The sequence below is a fragment of the Mangifera indica genome, chromosome 17 (assembly GCF_011075055.1).
Source record: "Mangifera indica cultivar Alphonso chromosome 17, CATAS_Mindica_2.1, whole genome shotgun sequence".
Classification (NCBI taxonomy): Eukaryota; Viridiplantae; Streptophyta; class Magnoliopsida; order Sapindales; family Anacardiaceae; genus Mangifera; species Mangifera indica.
Window position 1 is genome coordinate 11,926,548 of NC_058153.1, and position 24,974 is coordinate 11,951,521.

Consider the following 24,974-nt stretch of genomic DNA (forward strand, 5'->3'; position numbering starts at 1 on the left):
GACATGAATTTCAGTCCAACGAATATATAAAAGTGTTTAAGATTTAGAACTCGAAACTTCATCATAAAAGTTCTAATATTTTACTAATTTAATTAACTATTGAGGTGGAAAAAAAAAATGGAACAACTTATTGCCAGTAAAACACTTGATCTTGACAACTAATCTATACAACAAGGTGGAAACAAAGAAAATATAAGAAAATAAAAAAATATTTGTCACTGAAACTCAAGCAGATTGAAGAAAACAGAGTTACAGGAAACCTAGCAAACATGAGAGAAAGAGTAGAGGAACAGTCAAAAGAATTCTCTGGAAATCTTTTCTACAAAATAAACCTGAGTTTCTATAGTCAGCAAAATATATTTCACTCAGAAATGACCATTCTGTCTTCACCAAGCTTATTTACAAGTCTGCCCTCATCACAAAAGATGAAGACACACAAGCACTGCAAAAATAAAATTATATATATATATATACACACACACACACACCAATCTTTATTTTTCTTCATTTACTAAATCTACTTACTTAATATCAAGGGATGGAATTGAGTTGAGTTGGGTCAGACTTGAATTCATATTTAGTTTAAATGAGTTAAGTTGATAGCTTAGCTCTAGTTTGAGAGTTTGTTGGCATTACCACACCAAAGTTCTTCTCCAACGATTATTCTTCTTTTCTAATGATTCTTTTTTTTTTTAGTGTTATTATTCACCATTTGAGTTGTCTTGAGTTCGAACTCAAGCCGATGTGTTGTGCAACAATTCCTTGGCTCAGTGTTAGCAATAGTTACACTGGAAGCTTTTGGTCACTGTTTTAAAAACTGGATAGGACCGACTAATTCAAACAGAAATCAACTCATGATTTGGTACAGATTTTACAAGAAACTGGGTTAATTAAAAACTCAGTCAAAACCGGCAAATGCGGTTTTGACCACAATTAATGCCTAATTCAATAATTTTTCAGTTTATTGTTCAATTTTTTTAGTGAAAACAATCATGACTACAGTATTTTACCTTGACAAGATTGATATTCAAGTCAAATCTGCCAATGTTATCAAAATTCTCTATCAAAGAGTTATTGGAAAATAGTATTTGTAATTTAAGAAAGTTCTCAATTCTTCAGGGTCTAAAAGGTCAGGAAAGCATATATTTAGGCTAATAATTCTTGTTTTTCTTAGTTTATATCTCTTTCTTTTCTTTTTTTTTTTCATACAAAAGAAGACTATCACTTGGAGTATGAGAATTGTTATTTTTGTTGCTACATATATTTATGCACAAATTTATGCAATCAAAAATTAATAAAGTTATTTGAAATAATTGCATCAGTTGGTCAAACTATAAATCAGTAAGATAACTAGTTCTATCTCCGCTCTGATTTTAAAAACATTGCTTTTGATACAAGTCTTTGAGCAATAATTCTTAGAGCTTTTCAATTTTCCATCATCACCTAACAGATAAACCAATCAATTTTATCACCAGTCAAGAAATCAATCAATTGCAATCCATGAATCTATCATTCCCAATAATCAAGCAATTAAGCAATAATTTTTTTTCAACTTTCCTTTGTGTACCTCATTGTACACCAGTATAAATACTAGTCTTTTATACACGAATTCATATATAAGAAATACAATTCATTCATATTTTATCATTATATCAAAGCCACCCACTTTGGCTTGAATATTTCTTATTTTTTGGTAGACTTTGAGTTTGTAAATTTCCCATTTGTTATCATGTCCAAAGTGCAAGCTGATATACCTCAAACTATTCCTATCATCTTAGATGACACCAATTACAATTATTGGGCCCAATCCATGTATAACTTTCTTAAAGGTCGCATGATGTGAAGATATGTTATTGTTGAAAAGTGCAATCCTGAAAAGAAGCATGACAAATCCCAAGAGAAGTTTGAGACTCAACTTGAACAATGAGATTGCAACAATTCCAAGGTTATATCTTAGATTTCAAATGCTTCGAAAACCTCCATCAACATTCTTTTTAGTCAATTTGAAGATACCGAGGATCTTTGAGATTTTCTTGCTTAACAATTTTTATCCAGTGATCTTGCTTACACATATCAACTTTAAGTCAAACTTCATGATTCGAAACAATTTGGTGAGTTAATTCATAGCTCAAATTTATGACTTGAGTTTAATTCAAATCCATGGCTTGGATACATGGTTTGAGTTTCCTTCTTATTTACAAAATAACGTTATTTTATTTAAATTTTGTCCATTATTAGATAAAAGATATTGTTTTGTCAATGAACTATACATTCGAATCATGAATATGAGTCACAGATTTGAACCGAATTATTTTTTATTTTAATTAAACTTGAATCATTCTTAATTTTTACTATTCGAGCTCATACTCATCCATAATCATGATAACTCGCAACTTGTCATGTTTGCAGCCCTTCCCACATCCACTATTATTTATTTTTATATATCAAACAAGACACTCATTATAACTTCTGCAAACATAATTAATGCACTAAACTTAGGTTTTAATGGATCAATTTCTTCATCCGAATTGAGCTTTGAGTCGAGTACAAGATTTAGTTCATCTTAAATCCCTAACAAACCTAGAAAAAGAAAGCAAGCAAAGACAGTGCCAAAATGAAAAGAAGATACTTGATTTGTTATATAAGCTGAGCCTGAGGAAGTTCTGCTGCGAGCACGAGTTGCGGTTCCTGTTCCAAATCCTCTACCTCTTAAACCCTTTTCCTCTTTCGTAAAAATTTTCAACTTCCGGGGCTGAAAAAAGCTCAGAAACCTTCCCTCGTCATGCACTTGAACTCCACTCTTCAGAACCAAAGTTGCAGCAGGCTGAACCTGGGCTGAACTTGGAAGAGAAAAAGAGAAGACCAAGATAAGAGAAATAAGCAAGAAAGCAAGAATAAAAGTGATCTTGGACATGATATATATATATAGTTGTGGATTTAGAATTATAGAGAGATAACCAGAGAGTATAAATTAAAGTTATGGAAGATATATGGCTGTGTAGTTACTTGTAGAAATTTGCAAAAAGGATTATGACTTTGTGAAAGTGAATTTTCTTGAAACGGATAGTGTTGATCATATAGAGTGAGGTAGAAGGGAGGAGGTGGGCAATGAGTAAGAAAGTGACCTGCAATTGTCACCGCTAATTTATTGACCCTCAAGTTGAATGGACAAATTGGAGCACTAACTGGCGGCCAAGATTGAATCAATCTTTCGGACTCGAACCAGGCATTGAATGTAATTATTTAACACTTATTTTAAATTACTAATAGGTCTTTATTATTTATTTAAAGTAAGAAATATTACGGACAAATTTTAAATTACTAATTTTTCTTGTACTGGTGATTCTTTCTTCATCGCTGCCACCACTGCTAATTTTGTTTTCGGGAACACTCTTCCTGGTTTTCTAACAATGACATCATCTCTTGCTATTACTATGACGCCTTTAACTTCTTAATTTTTGTCTCCAATTATAGTTTTAAGAGCTATTGCTATAATTGTGAGGGAGTGTTAAATAAAATATAGTTTAAATTACTAATAGGTCTTTATTATTTATTTAAATTATGAAAATATCATGGACAAATTTTAAATTACTAATTTCTCTTGTACCGGTGATTCTTTCTCCACCGCTATCACCACTGCTACCTTTGTTTTTCAAAACCCTCTTCCTGGTTTTCTAGCAGTGATGTCATCTCTTGTTACTACTATGACACTTTTGACTTTTTAATTTTTGTCTCTAATTATAACTCTGAGAGCTATTACTGTCATTGTAGGGGAGTGTTAAAAAAAAAAATTTAATTGTTAATCGGTCTTTATTATTTATTTAAATTATGAAAATATTATGGACAAATATTTAAATTACAAATTTCTCTTGTACCGATGATTCTTTTTTCCACCGCTACCACCACGGTTATCTTTGTTCTTAGAAACCCTCCTCCTAGTTTTCTAACAATGATGTCATCTCTTACTACTACTATGACGCCTTTAACTTCTTAATTTTTATCTTCAATTGTAGCTCTGAGAGTTGTTGCTACAATTGTGGGAGAGTGTTAAACAAAATATATTTTGATCTTATTCGATTTGATTTTGGTTTAATCAAATTTAATATGATTTTGATTTGATCCATTCGGATTTGATATAACTATGATTTGTTGTATATTATTTAGAGTAAAGAGGAAAAATGTTGATGATTGATGCTTGGAGTTGAGATAAAGCAAGGGAATTGGAATCATTTTGAGTATTGTCTAATGTTGATGAAGTGTAAGTCATTTTGAGAGGATCAATTGCAGAATTAGTTCTACAATTGCTCTGATACCATAAAAAATATTGTGAGATGAAAGAAATTCTCAACTTGTATTTCCAAGTGATAAAGTTACAATATTTATACAACATACAAATCAATAAAAACGGAAAGAATATTATCACCTAGTTATTAACTTTGTAAATAAAGAATTTTTCTAGAATAAAATATTTGTCTAATTACTAATTACCTAAATAGTAAGATATCTTAAAATAAAATATTTGATATCCCAGAATAATATATTTACATCTAAAAATTAAAATATTTATATTTTAAGAAATAGCTTAAATAGATTATGGGCAGTTGGAGAATTTTTGACTGCATTTTTTTAAATTAAATATAACAATAGAAAGTAAAATTGTGTCTGCATTTTATCATTCATGCTCATGGCGTTTTGTGAGGTGTGTTTATTGCTCTCAAATTTGTCAAGTTGTTAGATCAAATCAACATACTAAATTTATTTATAATTTAAGGCATGCTAGTTTCATTGTGCAACTGGTTATCACTAGACCTAGCAATTGGGTAGATTAGGCTAGGTGCAGCTTGAGTTGATGTGGGTGCAGGTCGAAGACGAGTTGAATTATTTCTAAAACCCATACTTGTGAGTTACCTGTTAATATTAATTTCTTACTATTTTTCTTTTGTTTTTATTATTTTAATATATTTATTTCATAATTTTCAATATTTTTCTTTCCAAGTATATAAGTATTTTGTGGAAGAACAAAAATTTAACTAAAATTATAAAAGTGTTTTCTATAAATTTAATAAATTTTAACATTAAATCCGGAATGAATATTTATAACAAAGTATTTGGTATTCATATTCTTTAATTTTGTTTTCAATACAAAAAAATCTTTAATTTATAGGTGAATTTGAATTTATTTTATGTTAAAAAAACAAAAAATACGTCAAATTTATCTAGAGTGTGTTGTAAATTTGATGTTGTAGAAGAAGATGAATAAAAAGAAAAATGGAGGACCTGCAAATATACCCGGCCCGCCCACAAAAATTCATTATCCCGGGATACGAGTCCAAAAATCTAAGACTCATACCTATTTTTAAACAGGTTATCCTTTGAGTTCTACGGGTGACCCATCTATTTTGTCAAGTATAGTTATAACGACCGTTTATTCCTCTCAAACTTGTTCTACTTCTTTCCTCTTTCATTTTCTCTGTATCAACTCTGATACTTTGAATTAATAGATAGCAAATCTGATATCATTCACGTTTATAAAGTAAGTAATTAATAAATATTATTATTATTTAACCATATAAATTAATTTAAAACAAATCTTACTTGCCTACCAAATTTGCAATAAAAATTCATATCCCATTTCTCTTTATCTTTTATTGTTTTTATGGGAAACCTATCCATTTAATTGATATACTAAATAAGTTTCCAATGTATTAAATATTTTAATTATGTTACTTTCTTTGTTTATTTATAAACCACACCACATCTTCAACCTTCAACCCAAACAATCTTCCATACCCAAAAAAAAAAAAATGCCTAAACACATTCCAAAATCCCTTATAAAATGTCTCTCCAAGCTCAAGAAATACCCATCAAAGATTCAATTACTAGTACTATCCTCTAATTCATTCTCAACCTCCAAAAATTTGATCCTCTCAAACTGCAAACAACCCAGAGACTTATCATTTGCAGTTGATCGTAATAAAAACGATGGCGTCAACACCAACAACAACAACAATAATAACGTTAGCGGTGCAACACTCTCAGATATTGATCAATTTCTTTATGAAAATTTTAGATCTCTTTATATTAATGACGAAGAAGATGATAAAAAGAAAGACGAAGATTGTGACGGAGATAAAATTCCAAAAGGGCTATCATTGGATTCACCAAGGTTGATTGAACCGCCAGTGAACCTTTATGGGTCTCACCCATTTTATGAAGAAGCTCATGACAGTTTCACCACCAACTCTGAGGACATCGTCACTTCAACTTCAACCTCATCTTCACCTATAAATTGTTCCCCAAATCATGATTCTTCTACAGTTTCTACTGATTCCAATTATGTGAAACTTCCCGGTGACTCCATTGCAATGTTGAGACATTCTCCAAGTCCTTATGGTGATTTTCGACGTTCCATGCAGGAAGTGGTGGAGGTACAAGGGCAACAACAAGCCACTATTGATTGGGATTTCTTGGAAAAGCTTTTGTTTTGTTACTTGAGGCTGAATGAGAAAAAATCATACAAATTTATTCTAAGGGCTTTTGTGGATTTGGTCGTGGGTCTCCGTCAAAATTAGAATAAGATTCCCCCATGTATGGTAAGATTGTGGCAATAGGATTAGATTAAGAAAATATGGAGAGGAGAGGATGGCACCAACAAAAAATGTAAGGTGTTGGATTTATTCATCTTTTGTTTGCCTTGTCAGTGATTTTCAAGAATAATAAATTTATCAATCTCTTTGTTTATGATTTAAGCTTTGAGATATTGCCCATATTCCTGCAATTTGATTAGATTAATTGCAATTTTATTACAAGAATATAAAAGAAAATTTTGTAATACATTAACTCACCGATGATGTAATACATTATAGATGTATACACCTAAGTACACAGATAATATACCGTTATCGTTTTACAAAATTAGTGACATTAAGCATTGGAATGTTATTCAATTTGACAGATATAGAGGAAGCATTTACTGAAAATATGCGGAACAAAATAAAGCTCACAATTAATCATGCAATGCATTCATAATATAAATAAACTTGAAAATATTATCATGCAAAATCATTTTAATAAACAAGACTACAAGGCATAATAAATGATTAAATGAGTCCAGGAGATACCTAACATATCATTTATACTTAGTTTTTGACAAAAATGTCAACTGTAAATGGTGCCCACTAATTTTAGGTAAATTAATTTTAATAATCTATGAATTCCCTTTAGACTACTATTGCATGTGTGAAGAATATCAAATTTTAATAAAAATATTTGTTACCTCACATGATCAGCAACATCTATAAAAAAAAAAAAAAAAACCTAATTTCTTTTGCATCGATTATTATTTGTATAGAATTATTCCTGCTTTTTTTAAAATGTAAATAGCTATCTTCATCAGCTCAAGGGAAGGAGCAAAAGATAATATTTTCAAATGACTATCTGAATCATGGAACTTTATGAATATCCCACTGGTTACTTCATCTTTTTTCTTGCAATTAATTGAAAAAAATTTATGTTATCTATTGGCCAAAGGACTTATTCCCACACAAGTTTTAATGCATTCCCAAGTCACACCCATTGGGTTTGAAAAACCCAAAGTCTCACCTATGAGTCAACTATCGTTAAAATTTTCTGTTAGAGATACAGGTAAAATTGTTATTTTATTAATAATATTAAAAAAATAAAATTCACTGCATTCTCACCTAAGTTTTAAAAACTAACAACTTTACCCCTGTTTAAAGTTTTCTAACTTTGAAAAATCACAATTCCCCCCACCCCCAACTTAAAGTTTTTTCCTTCACCCCTCTAGTCATCATCTCCGACTCCAACAACCTCCCCTCTCTACCATAAAACATTGGTTTACACACGATGGGGCATGAAGACCTCCCTTCTCCAAATCTCTTTGTCCCAACGAAGAGACCGATCTTTTCATTCCTGATGAAGAGATCTAAACAAAGCAGTAGGGTTGGACTCGAACCGAGCCCATTTGAGCTCGACTTGAACAAGCCAACCCTATAAAAGCTCGATTGAACTCGAGTTACTCGCCAAAATTTTCAATTAAAAATTTTAATACAAAACGACATCGTTTCGTTCATTTTGATCAATATGTATTAAAACGAAACGACGTCATTTTAATAATAAAATAGTTAAAAACTCGAGCTTGAAACAAGTTGAGCTGAATTCAAGCCAAGTTCAAACTTGACTTCTAGGAGCTCGAACTCGAGCTCTGCTATATATAAACTGAGTCGAGTTTGAGCTCAGCTTAACTCGAATCCAGCCCTATAGAGGAGGCACCGGTCAATGTTTAAGAGTGAAGACAGGAGATTGTTAGCACCAGAGATGTTGGTCAAAGGGGAGAAGAAAAAAACCCTATGTTTAGGGGGAAAATATGATTTTTCAAAGTTAGAAAAATTTAAGAGGTGAAATTGTTAATTTTTAAAATATGGAAGAAAATGTAATGAATTTTATTTTTAATATTATTAGTAAAATAATGATTTTACCCCTATATCTAAAAAAACATTTTAACCCTAGTTGGTCTATAGCTGAGACTTTGAGTTTTTCAAACTCTGTGGATGTGATTTTGAAAATGCATCAAAACTTTGTGTGAAAATAGTCCTTTAGCCTTAACTATCGATTGCATAGTGTCTTCACTCTATGCATGGGATTTAATTTGATATATATCCGAAATGATGGGAAGCATTCAAAACAAATTATTGGTTTTACGTTTGCACAACATGTGTTAAGTGTTCAATTTCTAAACATGTGAAAACCCCTATTAATTAGTAGAGGGAAAATCTCTTATTTGTATGCATATGCATGAATAATTTATTACTAATAATTACATGTCATATTATTTATATTACGACAAAATCAATATTTTGTCAATATATATAGTATTAATATGCGTATATACATGGTAGATGTAACACGTGGTGTATATATTCATAATATTTGAAGCACGGAATAGTATTAGTGCGTGGTATATAGTCACAAAAATATTGGAAGTATCATTTATAACTAGTACTCTTTGAGTACAAATTTCGAAGTTTTTTAGTTTTAATTAATTAGTCTTGGAGCTTAATTATCTTAATCACTTGCAATCAACTCCTCGAAATCTTTGTTGTTTAGCTCTATCCAGATAGCATAGCAAATCAACATTTGATGCTCTTTTCAGAAATGATATACATGTACGTTGTTCTTATTACTATTTGGTTACTAATATTTGATGTCAACTCTTTCATATGGCTTAATAAAGTTGATATTATGCTGAAAATACAATTTATTCATATTTTAACAAGATGCATTAATTAGGTATATATATATATATATATATCGAGCGAGTTTGTGTCCTCTACCCTTTTGCTTGCATAGTAGATTTTTCATTGTCTATTATATTTGACCAATGACAAATATGAATTTATCCTAAACCTATGTCTTCTTTACTTAACATCAAACTTATAAAATATCTAATAATTAAAATAACAGTAATTGTACTACATTTATAATTTTTCGAAAATTAGTTATCCAAGTAACTTCCATTTGGTTTTCAGTAAACTAAAATTACTTTGGTAATTTATCTTTTATTACTTGTATTACCTTGTTTGATTTGTCAGTAATAAATAATTACGATATTTTTTTATTATCAATGATGATATGACAAGTAATATAGGTGGTAATCTGATTACCACTTTGACCTTAAGTATTAAAATGTTATCAAAGTAATCTTGATTTTATACAATTTTATCTTTATTTATTAATTTTTAAGACTAAAATACTCTCAATTTTAATTAATATAACGAGTAACATGAATATATATGTTAAAAAAATTATAGTTAAGAATATTTAAGTAAAATAATATCTTAGTATCTTTTTTTTTTTACCTTTAATTAAACACAATAATTTTTTAAATCTACTAATTTTTGTCAAATATAGTAATAATTTATACTTAATCATTTTCAAGGTAATCTATCTTTGTAATAATCTTTCATATTTGATAATAAAACATTACCTGAACTAAACACACTCTTATATGTCGAAAGTCTTATATCAATTTATTTATGTTTAATTTTAAAAAATAGAAAATAGCTGAATTAATATAGAAAAATAAGAAAAAAAATCTGAAGGTAAAAAGAACTTAAAAAATATGAAAATTGGTCAAAAATAATATTATTTAATATAAGTTAACATTTTTATTTTCTTAAAACTGTTTAAAAATCCTTTCAAATTTTCCTTTTCCTTAAAACATTCTGGATTCTTTCTCAATTTCCAAACCATTTCCAAAGTTTTTTTTTTTCATTTTTAAGTTATTTAATTTTTAATTTTCCAGATTCTTTCTGATTTTTCAAAGTATTTTCAACTTTTTTTTTCATATTAAAGATTCTTGTCCCTTAGTTTTTTATTAAAATTTTTAGAAGTTTGTATATTTTATACAATTTAATATTTTCGTTTGTAATATTTAATGCAAATTGATAATATTTTTAAATATTTATTAGACAAAAAAAAAACCATTCTACATTTTCTTAAATGAAGTTAGAATTAAGAAAAAAAAAAAAAGACTACAGTGGGGCTGTTTGATAGATATTGATAATTAAAGGGTTTAAGAAATTTGTTGAGTTACGAGGAGTGTAATTGTCAACCAATGGTGTGCATGGTCCAATTTAATACAGTTTAAGAGTTTTTTCAAACTAAATTGATAAAAAAAAGGGGTTTGAAAAATAATCAAACTATTTTAGGTTTTAAATCAAACCAAAGTAAATTAAAAAAATTGGTTTGGATTACAGTTTGAACATGTTAAAATATTCACTTCTAAATATATATATTAATTAATAAAATTAATTTAATTATAGTTTTCTAGAATATAATATAAACATGTAAAATAAATATGAAATATATATTATATACATATAAAGAAAATGACAAAAATAAATATAAAAAAAAGTTGCACACTTAATTATTTATTGAAAAATTCTGTAAAATATAATTATATATATGTATTCTAAAAAAATACAGTTTATGGTTTGATTCGATTTAAAAATTGTCCGAACTGTAACCTAAGTTGAAAACTGTTTTTTAAAATTTATTAATTCAAACTAAACTATTTTATAAATCAAATCAAACCGAACCATAATTTTTAAGTAGTTCAATTTAGTGTGAACCAAATTATACACACTTTTAATAACAAAATTCCCTATATAAACCTTTTGGGTAATTCAGTTGCTGCTCAACTCAACCTGCGGTGTCTTTTTGTTGCATTTATCAGGAAAGTAAATGGAGAAAGATTCATTTCAATTTACCAAAAGACATATTCCCACCCAAGGTTTAGGTTATTCTCAAACTTTCACCCGTGAAATTTGAAAAACTTAAATATCTACTCTTCTATTAAAATTTTCAATTAGGGTTAAGAGTAAAAATGTTATCTTGTTAAAAATATTTAAAAAATTAAAATTTTATCACATTCACTCCCTTAGTTTAAAAATCTAACAATTTTTCCCACTTAAGTTTTGAAAACTCACATTTCCCCCCTAGGGTTTCATTCTCCCCTTTCCTTCTCCAAATGACCCCCATACCTTATTCTTTGTTGGCCATGAAGATGGGAACCTCTAGATCAAAGATGCACAGAGCTGCTTCCCTCCTTCTCGATAGCCACGAAGATGGCGGGGCACAAAAAGAGGCAAAGGGCAGAGATGGATCTCGGTGTGACAAAGGGGGAGAGAGAGCATTGTGTTCGTGGCTGCCATCTTTGATTCATCATCATCCGATTGCCATCTTCGTTGTCGACAAAGAAAAAGGTATGGGGTTGGTCAAAGAACATCATCGAAGAAAGAAAGGGGAGAATGAAACTTTTGGGGGGAAATGTGAGTTTTGAAAACTTAGGTAGGAGGAAATGATGGATTTTTAAATTAATGGGGGGAAATGTAATAAAATTTTAGTTCGTTTTAATATTTTTTAATTAAATTATATTTTTACCTTTAACTCTAATTGAAAACTTTAACAAAATGATGAATATTTAGGTTTTTTAAACTTTACAAATAAAAGTTTGAAAATACACTAAACCTTGGTGGGAATAAGTCTTTTGGCCTTTTAATTTATTTTGATGGTTTCTTGGGTGTCAGGTCTACTAGGGGTGAATGGGTTTAGATACCTTATAAAATTTTCAGGAATCGAAATCGAAATCGTCTGATTTCTAGAAATAGGACTTGAAACTAACCTTGCAAGTTCCGGGTAGGTTCTGGTTGCTACCCGGAACCTATATAAATATCTCTCAAATTTAGACTGCTTTTGGAAATTATATTATCATTCAAAGTGCCCCATTGATTAACAGTACGATTCAGCTGGGATACTTAATTATGTTCTCAGTATTACTTTCTTTTGTTTAATGTGAAAACAGAAATAAGTTAAATATAGATTTATTGGCACTCATAGAAAGGAAGTGTGTGTATGAGATGCACATATTTTATGTGGATTTTTGAGAATTTAAAATACTGCCATGGCTGGCCGTGTCTGTGGTCTGCAACTGTGATTGTCCAGCTTGTTCGTCAAATCAAGAACACAAATCAGAGAGGATTAATGTTAAGTAGTGCAATTTTATGTATGATCAAACTGAGGATCATCGATCAGGATTGTAAAATCAATGGTTGTGAATAGTTGTGATAGGTTTTGGTTTGTGAGAGCAAAGAACCGGAACCAGTCACAGAACCTACAAGTTTCTTTAATTAATTATCCGAAACCTACCCTATTTCCTTCGATTCCGCGTAGGAACCAAAACCAATTGCTGGATACCTGACGGTTCTAGTTTCAAACAGTAACTTGCTCACCAGTAGGGTCTACTGCCTCTTCCAATGAAATATGCGACAAAGATTGTCAGAATAGATGTTTATTATATGGTAGCCAAAATGTTAAAGCGTGCACTATAGTATGACCTGTTGTATTCACAGATCGCTGACCATGTGCCATGCCAGCCCATGGCATAGCTAGCTCCAGGGCACACTCAAGAACTTTTTGGGTTGTGCCTCTATTTATCTTTAGTGGACCAGCCCATTATATATATTAGGTCAAACCATAGATGGAACAATAAGACTTTCAGCACAGCCCATGATTCATGCTTTCTAAGAGTGTCAACTCAACTCTCTTGACATATCTACTTGTAATATTACCGATATTAAGATTGACGATTTCCATCAACTTATTTTCTTATAAAAAGAAGTGAGTGTTTGCTTTTATCCTTTTTTTTAATAAAAATAACTTCTTCTAAACTCGAGATTTTCTTTCAATTCTTCTATTTGCTTGATCTTTTTCATGTTATCGGACCAAATGAACAAATGTATGCAGCTTTGGATAAGTCATTAGAGTAAGAATGTTACAGTGGAATAGGTTTTCTTGTTTGATGTCAAAAAAACGAACCATAGCAAATTTGAATTTGCTAAAAGTAATTTAGATTTCATACTTAAGAATTAAATAAGTATAATTATTTTGAATATTATTCTCGTATTTATTTAAGGAGTTCATAGGTTCAATTGCCAACCAAATTGAGATAGATTTGACCAACCCCTTAATTGGGTCGAAACCGATCCTGAGTTAGAAAAATTCTGCTTCCAACTATAATCTAACTAGAAATAAGAAGCTCAAGTTCCAAAATAAGGATATGGAGAAGGATGTTTACAAAGAGCAAGCACATGGGGTTGCTGTAAATTGCAGGATTTGAAAGTAATTGTTTTGTTTTTGAAATAAGGGAAAAGGACTATTTCCCACCCAACTTTTAGGTCATTCTTAAACCTACACTCATAGAAGATGAAAAACCCCTATTCTCACCTATGATCAAACTGTCGTTCAAATTTTCAGTTAAGGACAAGGGTAAAATCGTTATTTTAATTATAAACCTTAAAACTTTAAAATTTCACTATCCCCCCTTCAGGTTTTAAAAACTAACATCTCCACCCATCCTCAAAGTTTGAAAAGTTTAGATTTCACCCTTAGGGTTTGCTTCCTTCTCCGGCCACCACCGACGACCGACGTATTCCACCGATCTCTCATCTCCAACTACAAAGGATGACGAAGGACAATCCTTTGTCCCCTAGATCTGGACGATGAAATGTCATCTAGATTTGGAAGAACAGACGAAGGATGACGTTTTGTCGTCGCGTCTAGACGACGCAACAACCGATGAAGGATGACAAATCGTCGTCCTTCGTCGTTTGGGTGGTGAGACGAAGACGACGCAACAATCGATGAAGGATGACAAATCGTCGTCCTTCATCGTTTGGGTGGTGAGACGAAGAGACATGTTCGTCGCACGGTGGTGCGACTAAGAGGATCTCTATCTCTTCGTCGCATCATGCAATGAAGAGATCTTTGTCTCTTCGTCGCACCATGCGACGAGGAGATGAAGATCTCTTCATCGCACCACCGCTATCTCATCAGGAGAAGGAGGAGATCGAAGACAATGCTAGAGACGACGTTGGAAGATGAAGTTGAAGAATGGGGGTGATACTGCTATTTTTGAAAGTTATAGGGGGCGGCTACGTTTTAAAAAATATGAAAACCCTAGGTTTGGAGGTGAAAATATTACTTTTCAAAATTTAAAAACTTTAGGTAAAGGTGAAATGTTAGTTTCTAAAATCTAAGAGGGGTGAAAAGTAATAAATTTTACAACTTTTTAATATAAACAATCAAATGACTATTTTACCCCTCTCTTTAACAGAAAAAAATTAACAGAAGTTTGTCTATGGGTGAAAATAAGGGTTTTTCATCTCCCGTAGGTATGGGTTTGAGAATGACCTAAAATTTGGGTGGGAAATAGTCCATTTCCCTTGAATTAATTTAAAGAGAGGCAAGAACAGGACCAGTGGACCACCTCACGGATTCAATTCTAGCTCAGACAAAATAATATGCCAAGAAACTCTGAAATTGCAACCGAGTTATTAAAATTTCCAAAATTTGGATAAATAATTGGAGTATTTCAATTAGTATTTGCCTCTTCATATGCATTTCTTTTACAGAAGGGTCTCATTCAAACAAAGACAAAACCTTGGCTTTTTGTACGGAGCAATGTGCTTTTGAGTATTTGTGTGAGTATATAATTGATATATCATTATATAATCATACGTTGTTTTATTCATACTTAATTCAAAATCATATAATTACATAATAACATATCTTTTGGGCATTTAATTGAGTAATTAAAATTGAGAACACATAATTTTATTATTCTATAAGAGAATATAAACAAAATATCACCCTTATATAGTTATAAATATATTTAGAAATTAAACTGCGCGCTTGAGAAGCTACCCAAGAAGCAAATGGACAAGAAAGCTCTCTTGATTTTCCTAACAATTGAAGCTAACTCAAGGACCATGATAGATCACTATTATGAATATAACTTTTTTCACACTTTTGTTTTTGTTCATAGCCCATGCTTTGAAAGCTAGTTGTCTTCATAATTCTACCTTTGGAATTTAAAAAAAAAAAAATCTCAAACTCAAAGTGAATTCGAGTAGAGTTGATATGAACTAAAGACTAACTCAAGATGGCTCGATTCTAGAACGGTTAGTTTGATATTGAGCTCTATTTGATGAATAATATTATAGGAGAAAAAGAAAGAATAGTTTTAGAGGAAAAGAAAATTATTAGAGAAGAAACATCCAAAAATCAAATGGACAAGACAGAAGGGTCTCTCAAGTTTGCTAACAATAGAAGCCAACTCAAGGACCATGAAGACCACTATCGTGAATGGACAAGAAGGGTCTCTTAAATTTGCTAACAATAGAAGCTAACTCAATGACTGTGAAGACCATTATCATCAATTTAACTGGTTACATTTTCTTGTTTTTGTTTATAGTTTTTAGCCCATGTTTCGAAAGCTAGTTGTTTTCATAATATCCCTTTGGAATAAAAAAAATATAAAATTCAGAGTGAATTCAAACGACCTGATATGAGTCATAGGCCCACTTAAAATTGGCATTAAATATAGAATAACCAGTTTGAGATAGTACTTGGTTAATAAATAATGTCATATAAAAAAAGTCGCAAAAAAAAAAAGAATCACTTGAGTAGAAGAAGAATCATTAAAGAAGAAGAAAATGAATTGTTGGAAAAAAAAAACTCATCAAAAAATAAGAATCATTTTAATCAAATAAATGATCAAAAAATAAGAAAAATAAATCATTAATGAGCGAGTTCTAGTGTAATGTTGCCAATAAGGCATTAATCTCAAACTAAACTTGAATTAAAATTTTTTCAATAAAACTTAACTCGAATCAAATTGAATAACAATCAAAGTCCAAATCTGCTTAGACCACATCCACCTGAGCTCAAAACAAAGAAATAATTTGAGTCAATTTCATATAGTGGATTGGGCCTTGGGATTTCTCTTTTGTTTTGATTTTATGATTTGAGCTGGGCTCACAAAATTTTTGGCCCAATATATTCTTATCAATTATATAATTAGGTATTCCCGTTACATAATAACTAACCATTATTATACTTAATATGATATTTAATAAAATTAAAATTGTTTAATTGATTTTAAAATGGTAGTATTATATATATAATTTTTTTATATAATTTAATATATAAATAATAATATATTATTATGTAATTAAATAATTAAAAATTAAAGAGGTAGTTTTATTGATTTTAAAAATAAGAACTTCCCAAAACAAAAATATTTTGGATTTTTTTTTCAAGGATTTAACAATTACAATTAAAAGAAAAACCTAATTCATGGGGGAAATTGGTTGTCCCAACGATTATGATGACTACTAGCCAAAACAAGAAAAACAGACATTTGTTTTCTGACGCCATTTACCGTAAAAGATTAATTTTTTTACAACAACTTGTTATCATTGACTCCATCAATATAAAGCTTCTATTTTATGCCAATAACAGCCCACGAAATCTCCTCCTAGAATGGCCAATCCAAAAGGATCCTTTTTTCTTGCTCAAATTGTGTTCATCTTGATAATTTATTATCTGGGTAGTGGTGTTTCTGTTGACCCAGTTGAGCAGCAGAGACTTGATAAGGTTCTGAAGCTTCCAGGGCAGAGTTTTAATACCAGCTTTGATCAGTATGCCGGATATGTTACTGTCAATGAAGAGTCTGGGAGAGCCTTGTTTTATTGGTTGATAGAAGCTGATGAAGACCCTGATTCTAAACCTCTGGTTCTTTGGCTCAATGGAGGTCTCGAATTTGAACTTTTACATATATTTCTTCTTAGTTTCTTTATTTTCATTGATGTTGTTTTGACTATTTTGCTTTATGCTTAATTATGTTCTTAACCCTTCGATTGTGACATTTGAGTCTCAAAGTTTTCATTTTCGTGAACCATTTTTAGTTTCTTTCTTTCAATCACTGTGTTCTGGCTCCTTATCTTTTGTTTATGTTGACTGATCATGTATCTGAAATTCTGAATCTGTGAATTCCTGTGTTATCAGTAGCATAATCCGAGCAAGGTCATTTTGACATATCATATTAGTAACAGAAAACATAAAACAGAATTAATTTTTCTCAGTAGAGGTCTAAAGTTTCAATTTTTGTGTTATCTGTTTTAGTTTCTTTGTTTTGAATCTTTACTTTCATATTATGTTGAATCAACATATATATATATATATATATATATATATATATATATATATATATATATAAAGGTATAAAGTTAGCAAATTTGTAGTTCTAATTTTTCAAGGTTTCACTTTTTGGAAACCATTTTAAGTTTCTTTATTTTCATTAGTTTGTATTGGCTCTTTACTTTTTGAATATGTTGACTGTTCACGAATCTAAATATGGGAATTCATCTATCATCATTATCACAATCCTGATAAAGTAACTAAAGTTATGGGATTATGATACACCACAAGGTCATAGTGATAACATCATGCTAGTAACAATTAACAGAAAAGTAGTATCATATTTGGCTTTAAGGAGGCATAAAGTTTTCATTCTTTTTTTGGTACCCTTTTAGTTTCTTTCTTAATGTTACTGTTGCTTTGGCCTTCTACTTCTTTGCTATGTTGAATACTTATATAGATGCTTGTGTATATTCTTGTGCTATCAGTAGCAGAATCCTACTAAAGTTACTAAAATCTATGGTGCTATGATACCCACAACGTAATTTTTAACAGCATAATGTGATAGGTAGAACTTTATGATTTCTGTGTTTCAACTGAATCGGCTTAAAGTACTGGATCAGTAATATAATACTACCCTTGTTTATGATTTCTGGGCTTTTTCTAGGGCCTGGATGTTCATCCATTGCTTATGGGGAGGCAGAGGAAATCGGTCCATTTCATATAAGACCAGATGGGAAGACACTCTATTTGAACCCTTATTCTTGGAATCAAGGTAAGAGTACCTGATCAATTTTTCAATGAATCACTTTCTTATATTGTCAGTTTTGTGCCAGTTGAACTGGTAGCTAGAGGAGTGACTGTTTTGTTTGGTTTTTTGAGAATGCAATGCAAGTTTCTAGTGAAATTAATGACACGACTATTATATTTCTTTACCAAATCATGATTTCATTTTTTCATACCTTTCTGTGAAATCATTTGCAAATATTAAGATTCCAGTTTCCTGTTCTCCGAATTCTGAAATTTTAACTACCTTCTACATAAATCGTTCCCAAGTTTGACACTGAGGATTGACTTCTCGACTAATATATACCATTGCATAAGACCACTTTATCGGTATAAGATAGTGCACAAATCTCCTCATACTGTAATTCCTGATTTATTTCATATTTAAGTTGCTCCTGAAAATAGTTCTATGCAGTTCTTTGAATGTCAAATACTTGTTTCTTGAGCACATATTTAAATTCTCCTTTGAATCTAATACTTGTTTATTTCTTTTTTCTGTTATTCAGATTGCCTCAGTTGAATAACTTCATTGAATATAGCTTAAACATGTCCACATGTTTAGAGAGCTGTCCTAAGAACATTATATGCAAATGATATTCTCAGATTCTCTGGGATGATTAAACATTACTTTTTTCTTTCTCATGTTTGTGTGATTGCAATTATATCTGATAAGTATCACCACCTTGCAGTTGCCAACATTCTGTTTCTTGATTCTCCTGTTGGAGTTGGTTTTTCGTATTCAAATACGTCCTCTGACCTCTTGAACAATGGTGACAGAAGGACTGGTAATACTTCAGTTCTTCCATTTGCATCTTGTGGTTCAGCTTTGAAGTTTGGGTCCATGGCTTGAGTGCTCTTTAACTTATTGACTTTTATTTGCAGCCAGGGATTCCCTGGCATTTTTACTGAAGTGGCTTGAACGCTTCCCACAGTTTAAAGGAAGGGATTTCTATATCACTGGAGAAAGCTATGGAGGTATGTATAAGTATCAGATATGCTATGATTTACATCTCTTCGGTCTACAAAAATGCTGTGCTTGTTAATAGTCTATATGTACCTTTTCCTAATTGACACCTATAACGATTGAGGATTTTATTAAAACCTGAGATTTTTTAACCTTATAATAATTTTTTGACTGTATGTGCTGGCATTGGAACTTTTTTTAAGTATGCCTCAATATGTGGTAAAATGTGTCCAGGACATTATGTTCCTCAGTTGAGCCAAGCTATCGTGAGGTACAACATAGCAACTGGGGATAAGACAATCAATCTAAAGGGTTACATGGTAAGGACATTTTTCTTGAAATCACAATGGTTCATGGTCAATTGAAATCATGTGGACGGCTTGAAATGTTAATTTGCATGTGTGTTTCAGGTGGGAAATGCTCTAACTGATGATTTCCATGATCACTTGGGGGTTTTCCAGTTTTTGTGGGCAGCTGGTCTGATATCGGATAACACATACAAATTACTAAACAATTTTTGTGATTTTCAGTCATTTATTCACAGCTCAAGTTCTTGTGAAAAGATTCTAGATATTGCTAGTGAAGAAATGGGGAACATCGACCCATATAGCATTTTCACTCCTACCTGCACTGCTAATGTTAGCCAGTCAAACCGGCTGCTGAAAAAAGTGCATGTAAGTAGACTCTTTCGGAACCATGGACTTGCTAGAAATCTTCTTTTTGCACTATGTTAGATTACATAAAATTCAGGAATTTCCTTCTTAGACATAGACAGAATGTAAGATAGCCGTCTTAAAAACCACATAAAATGTCTATGCCGGAGTTCATTCCTGTTAACCTTACCATTTTTCAATTCAAAATTGAACTTTTTCTTGTTGACAGTCCTGTATTTTAGATAATTGAAGTTCTCAGGCCTCTCCTTAAGATCATTTGAAGATAGTTTTTTACATTTGATGAACTTCAATAGGTTCATTTGGTCTCAAAAGTTGCTGCTCTAATATTTGATAACTTTTCGTATCATTATTGAATATTTCATCATATAGGCTATCGGTCATGTTAACGAGAAGTATGATCCTTGCACTGAGAAGCACTCTGTTGTATACTTTAATCATCCCGAGGTTCAAAATGCACTCAATGTTATACCAGCATTTGCACCAGAAAAATGGGATACTTGCAGGTATGGTACATCTGAGAATACTTGAAATTTAATTGTCACTTCATGCCTCCATGATTTTTTTTCTTTATTATTATGCAGCGAAACGGTAAATAATAACTGGAAGGATTCTCCTTTATCAGTACTGGACATATATCATGAGCTTATTCGTCATGGACTTCGAATATGGATGTTCAGGTGCACTTGACCTCTGCTTTCACATTTTATATATCTGTTATTGTATTGCACAGAGACAGCACAGAAAACAAATACAAAGAAAAGAAATTTTAAGAAAGACGAGTAATTTGGGTGTAAAATTATTAATAAAATTTCTTGATCCAATACATATACTAAAATACAGAAATTCTAAGCAGAAAATCTAAATATTCTCCTGATATAAAGTATAACTAATAATTTATAAATAACAACTTAAAATTAAACAATCTTCCTAAAGATTTGGTTTGGTTTTCAGCTGACTCAATCTTCATTGGCATCCCAACATAACAACTTCACGCATCAGTCCATATCAGCATAATGTAGCAACCGTTGAGACATTATTGCAACAATTTAGCTTTTTAATGTAACTGGTAGCCTTATATGACTCTAGTCCTGTTTGTTCTTCCATGCAACAGTGGTGATACAGATGCCATTATCCCAGTTACATCCACCCGATACAGCATCGATGCGCTTAAGCTTCCAACTATAACACCGTGGCATGCCTGGTATGATGAAGGACAGGTAAATTATACTCCGAGCGATACTTGATTTCTTCTTATGTATCATTCTATGAAGGAAAGAGAGAATCGATTTTCAGAATGCAAATAGTATTCCTCGGAGTTAACATAATCTGGTGAACAGGTGGGAGGATGGACACAAGAGTACGCCGGACTGACCTTTGTTTCAGTGAGAGGAGCGGGCCATGAAGTCCCACTGCATAGACCCAAACTGGCTCTCACACTCATCAAATCCTTCTTATCAGGAAGCTCAATGCCAAGCTTGGAACAAGTCAGCATCACTGATTCCTGAAGTTCATTGCTTCTCTTCACAGTTGAAATGGATGATCAAAGAAGCACTTCACAGGGAATGTTATATGTACGCCTGGTCATAGGTAGATCTTTGAAATCCAACTTAAATTATATTTCATTTGCAGTTGAGTTGTTAAATAAAGATAATACTGGGAGTTCAGCTACAATCCCTTATTTCTTGTGAATTCTGAACTGATGCTTGACAAAATTATTTCTTGTTATTTTTGAACTGATGCCTAACAAAATCGGATATGTTTGGTCACTCTGAAAAACTGTGCAGCCACTTTAGTGATTAGACACTATGTTAATCCAGCCGGGTTTGTAGCCTCCAAGCCCATAAGCAATGTTTAACTACCCATTCCTTATTATGTAGTGGAAAGGGTGCTATTTGCTACATACTAGCCATTGCCAAATGCTACTAGTGGTTTGAGTTTATCTCATCAACAACCATTTTAGAATTTCCCTAGGGAATAAGAATTCTAATAGGGTTTGGTTTAGTAATAAGAGTCTTAACAAAATTTGATTTAGGAATGATAATCTTAGTGTATATAAACATATTAATATCTTATATGAGTCTGAGGAACAATTATATAGTAAATACATTCTTAAGCATGAAAGATGCTACATATTTGAGAGATTATGCAGATGATTAATTGCAAAATAGAGTAGCTAACTAATATTGAAGGCTTCACTAGAGGCGAATGATCTGGGTTTGGTTTGTTAAGCTTAGATTGGGCGGGAAATTGACCGATCTTCACACATAAACAACAATCACAACAAATTCAAATAAGAGCCAAAAATTAAGATGGACAAAAAAATTTTTACATGGTTTAGCTAAGTTCAACATTGTCTACATCCATGAGACCAAGTCTAGCAAATATAATCCATTAAACAATAAACCAACTGTTAATTACAAGTTGAAATTAACACATAAGTAAACATTCCCTTTCAATCAATTAATTTCAATAACTCTCCTACAAAGAGTTGTTTATTCTCAAATTTGGAATACGAGCAGCCCACTCAGTTGTTTAAGTTTGTGATGGAAATCCTTTTAACCCCTAGTCTTGAAAACCCAACTCAAGCAAATAAGCTAATCTATAAGATGAATAGAAGAAACAACCAGAGAGAAAAATTGCATATTGAAGCTGCACTCAAAAACAACAAAATGAACCAACAAAGGGCGGTGAAAAATCAGTACACAAACAAAAAGGTATACAAGTTAGTCTGCTTCAAAAAGAAAGTTGATTTAAATACCCCGTAAGAGGAAAGAAGATGGCAACACCTGTCCAGAATTTCAACAATAAATCTAGACAACTCATAATTAATTCGAATGAGAAACACAATAGGTTGTCAAATGCCCTTAGATTGTTGGATTTTAAGAATAAAAGAATAGAGAAAGAATGATATGATTATGCAGCAGAGTTCTGAAACAGAATTTAAGAGGATATATGGAATACATACACTATATATTTTTTATTTTTTAGCAAACTTATATAGAAGCTGAAACAGATAACTTAATGGCCTAGAATCAAGTCATGAACAGTAACACGAATTCAACAAACTGACCACTTCCTAAAGACTAGGACAACAATTAAAAATAAAACACATAAACTGCAGGTGGACATGTTTCAGTCCTGAAGCATTTTCCTAACACTCCTCCTTGCTTTAGGAGCTGCAAACACCAACGTTCTGCCTTAGAAACTCGAATCTGCTCATTGGAAGTGGCTTTGTAAACAAATCTGCCAACTGATCTTCAGACTTGCAGTAAACCAGAGTCACAAAATTTTCTTTTTGCACTTCTCTTAAGAAAAATAACTTGATGTTGAAATGCTTAGTTTTTCCATGAAACACAGGATTATGGGAAATAGCAATGGCAGCTTGGTTGTCAACAAAAATTTTAGTACTGTCTTTCTGCTACAGACTGAGATCCATTAAAATCTTCCTTATCCACAAAGCTTGATTAACAGCAGTTGTTGCAGCAACAAATTCTGCTTCAGCAGTGGATTGCGCCACAGTTTTTTGCTTTTTCGAGCTCCATGAGAAAACACTAGATCCAAGAGTAAAACAGTAGCCTGAAGTACTTCTCATATCATCAATGGAACCTCCCCAGTCACTGTCAGAGAAACCAACCAGCTTGAACTCCTTGCTTCTTGTGAATTTAATACCAAAATCACTTGTGCCTTTGATATATCGAATCACTCTTTTGGCAGCCTTGAGATGCAATTCACTTGCACAGTGCATAAATCTGGATAGAATACTTACAGCATATAAAATGTCAGGCCGTGTTGTTGTAAGATACATCAAGCAACCAATTAAACTTCTAAAGTATCCATCATCAACTTTATCAGCACCATCTTCCTTGCACAGCTTCTCCTTTTGATTCATAGGAGTGTTTACTGCCTTGCATTCTTCAAGCTTAAACTTATTCAAAATCTCTTTGGCATACTTCTTCTAGCAGATGAAGACTTCATGCTCAGCCTGCTTAATTTCCATTCCAAGAAAGAAGGTCATCAACCCGAGATCTGTCATTTCAAAAACCTTCATCATTTCTTGTTTGAACTCCTCAACCATCCATACATCATTTCCTGTCAGTAAAAGATCATCAACATAAAGAGAAACTATCAGAACATCATTGCTTTGATTTTTGACATAAAGAGTGGCCTCAGACAAGCTTTTTTTAAAACCAAGGCTCAGCAAATGGTCATCTATCCTGCTATACCAAGCTCTTGGAGCTTGTTTTAACCCATAAAGAGCTTTCTTGAGCAGAAACACTTTGTCCTCTTCTCCTTTCTTCACAAAACCTTCGGGTTGTTCAACGTAAATTTCTTCTTGCACAACACCGTTTAAAAATGCTGATTTTACATCAAGTTGATGCACTCTCCAATTCATTTGAACAGCTACAGCAAGTAAAAGCCTTATGGTGTCTAGACGAGCAACTGGTGCAAAGGTATCCGAGTAGTCCACGCCAAAAACTTGAGCATAGCCTTTCACCACGAGTCTTACCTTGTGTTTATTGATAGAACCATCAGCATTTAGCTTAGTTCTGTACACCCACTTGACTCCAATCACCTTTCTATCTTGAGGTCTTTCCACTAGAATCCACGTATTGTTTTTCTCTATCATGAACAGCTCCTCCTTCATTGCAGCTGTCCACCTTTGATCCTTTTTTTCTTCTTTATAATCTGCAGGTTCACACACAGCAATGTTACACCTTTCATGAATGTCAGAAAGCAACCTAGTTCCTCTCACGGGGACTTCATCCATTGTTTCATTTTGCCACTCTACTTCTTCTTCAGTATTAGAACTAAGAAACTTGAGTTCCAACTCTGTCATGGTCTGAACCTTCTTTTCTGCATTGTCCCAGTTTCACTCTTTATCCTCCATAAAGTGAACATCCCTACTAACAATAATATTTCCAGTTTGTGGCTGGAAAATTTTATAGGCCTTGCTGACAGTGCTATAGCCTATAAAAATGCCTGGTGAT

At 31.9% G+C, this 24,974-nt stretch overlaps 2 protein-coding genes across 2 annotated transcripts; both read left to right on the plus strand.

Annotated features, from left to right (window-relative positions):
• The first annotated feature begins 5,804 nt into the window (after window positions 1-5,804).
• Window positions 5,805-6,711, plus strand: LOC123200256 (transcription repressor OFP14-like). The gene has a single exon (XM_044615400.1). It carries the CDS (start codon window positions 5,805-5,807, stop codon window positions 6,570-6,572), a length of 768 nt encoding a protein of 255 aa, XP_044471335.1. The 3' UTR covers window positions 6,573-6,711.
• Window positions 6,712-16,808: 10,097 nt separating this feature from the next.
• LOC123200763 (serine carboxypeptidase II-2) lies at window positions 16,809-21,719 on the plus strand. The gene is made up of 10 exons (XM_044616134.1): window positions 16,809-17,176; window positions 18,230-18,337; window positions 19,038-19,133; window positions 19,231-19,323; window positions 19,547-19,632; window positions 19,723-19,986; window positions 20,356-20,489; window positions 20,568-20,663; window positions 21,098-21,203; window positions 21,324-21,719. Exons 1-10 carry the CDS (start codon window positions 16,906-16,908, stop codon window positions 21,489-21,491), a joined length of 1,422 nt encoding a protein of 473 aa, XP_044472069.1. The 5' UTR covers window positions 16,809-16,905; the 3' UTR covers window positions 21,492-21,719.
• Window positions 21,720-24,974: the final 3,255 nt, after the last annotated feature.

Bases quoted from the DNA above. Each gene is read 5' to 3' on its own strand.
- LOC123200256 (XM_044615400.1), top strand. From the start codon at position 5,805: ATGCCTAAACACATTCCAAAATCCCTTATAAAATGTCTCTCCAAGCTC.
- LOC123200763 (XM_044616134.1), top strand. From the start codon at position 16,906: ATGGCCAATCCAAAAGGATCCTTTTTTCTTGCTCAAATTGTGTTCATC. The intron at 19,987-20,355 runs GTAAGTAGACTC...TTCATCATATAG, and splicing joins GGCTGCTGAAAAAAGTGCAT to GCTATCGGTCATGTTAACGA. The intron at 20,490-20,567 runs GTATGGTACATC...ATTATTATGCAG, and splicing joins GAAAAATGGGATACTTGCAG to CGAAACGGTAAATAATAACT.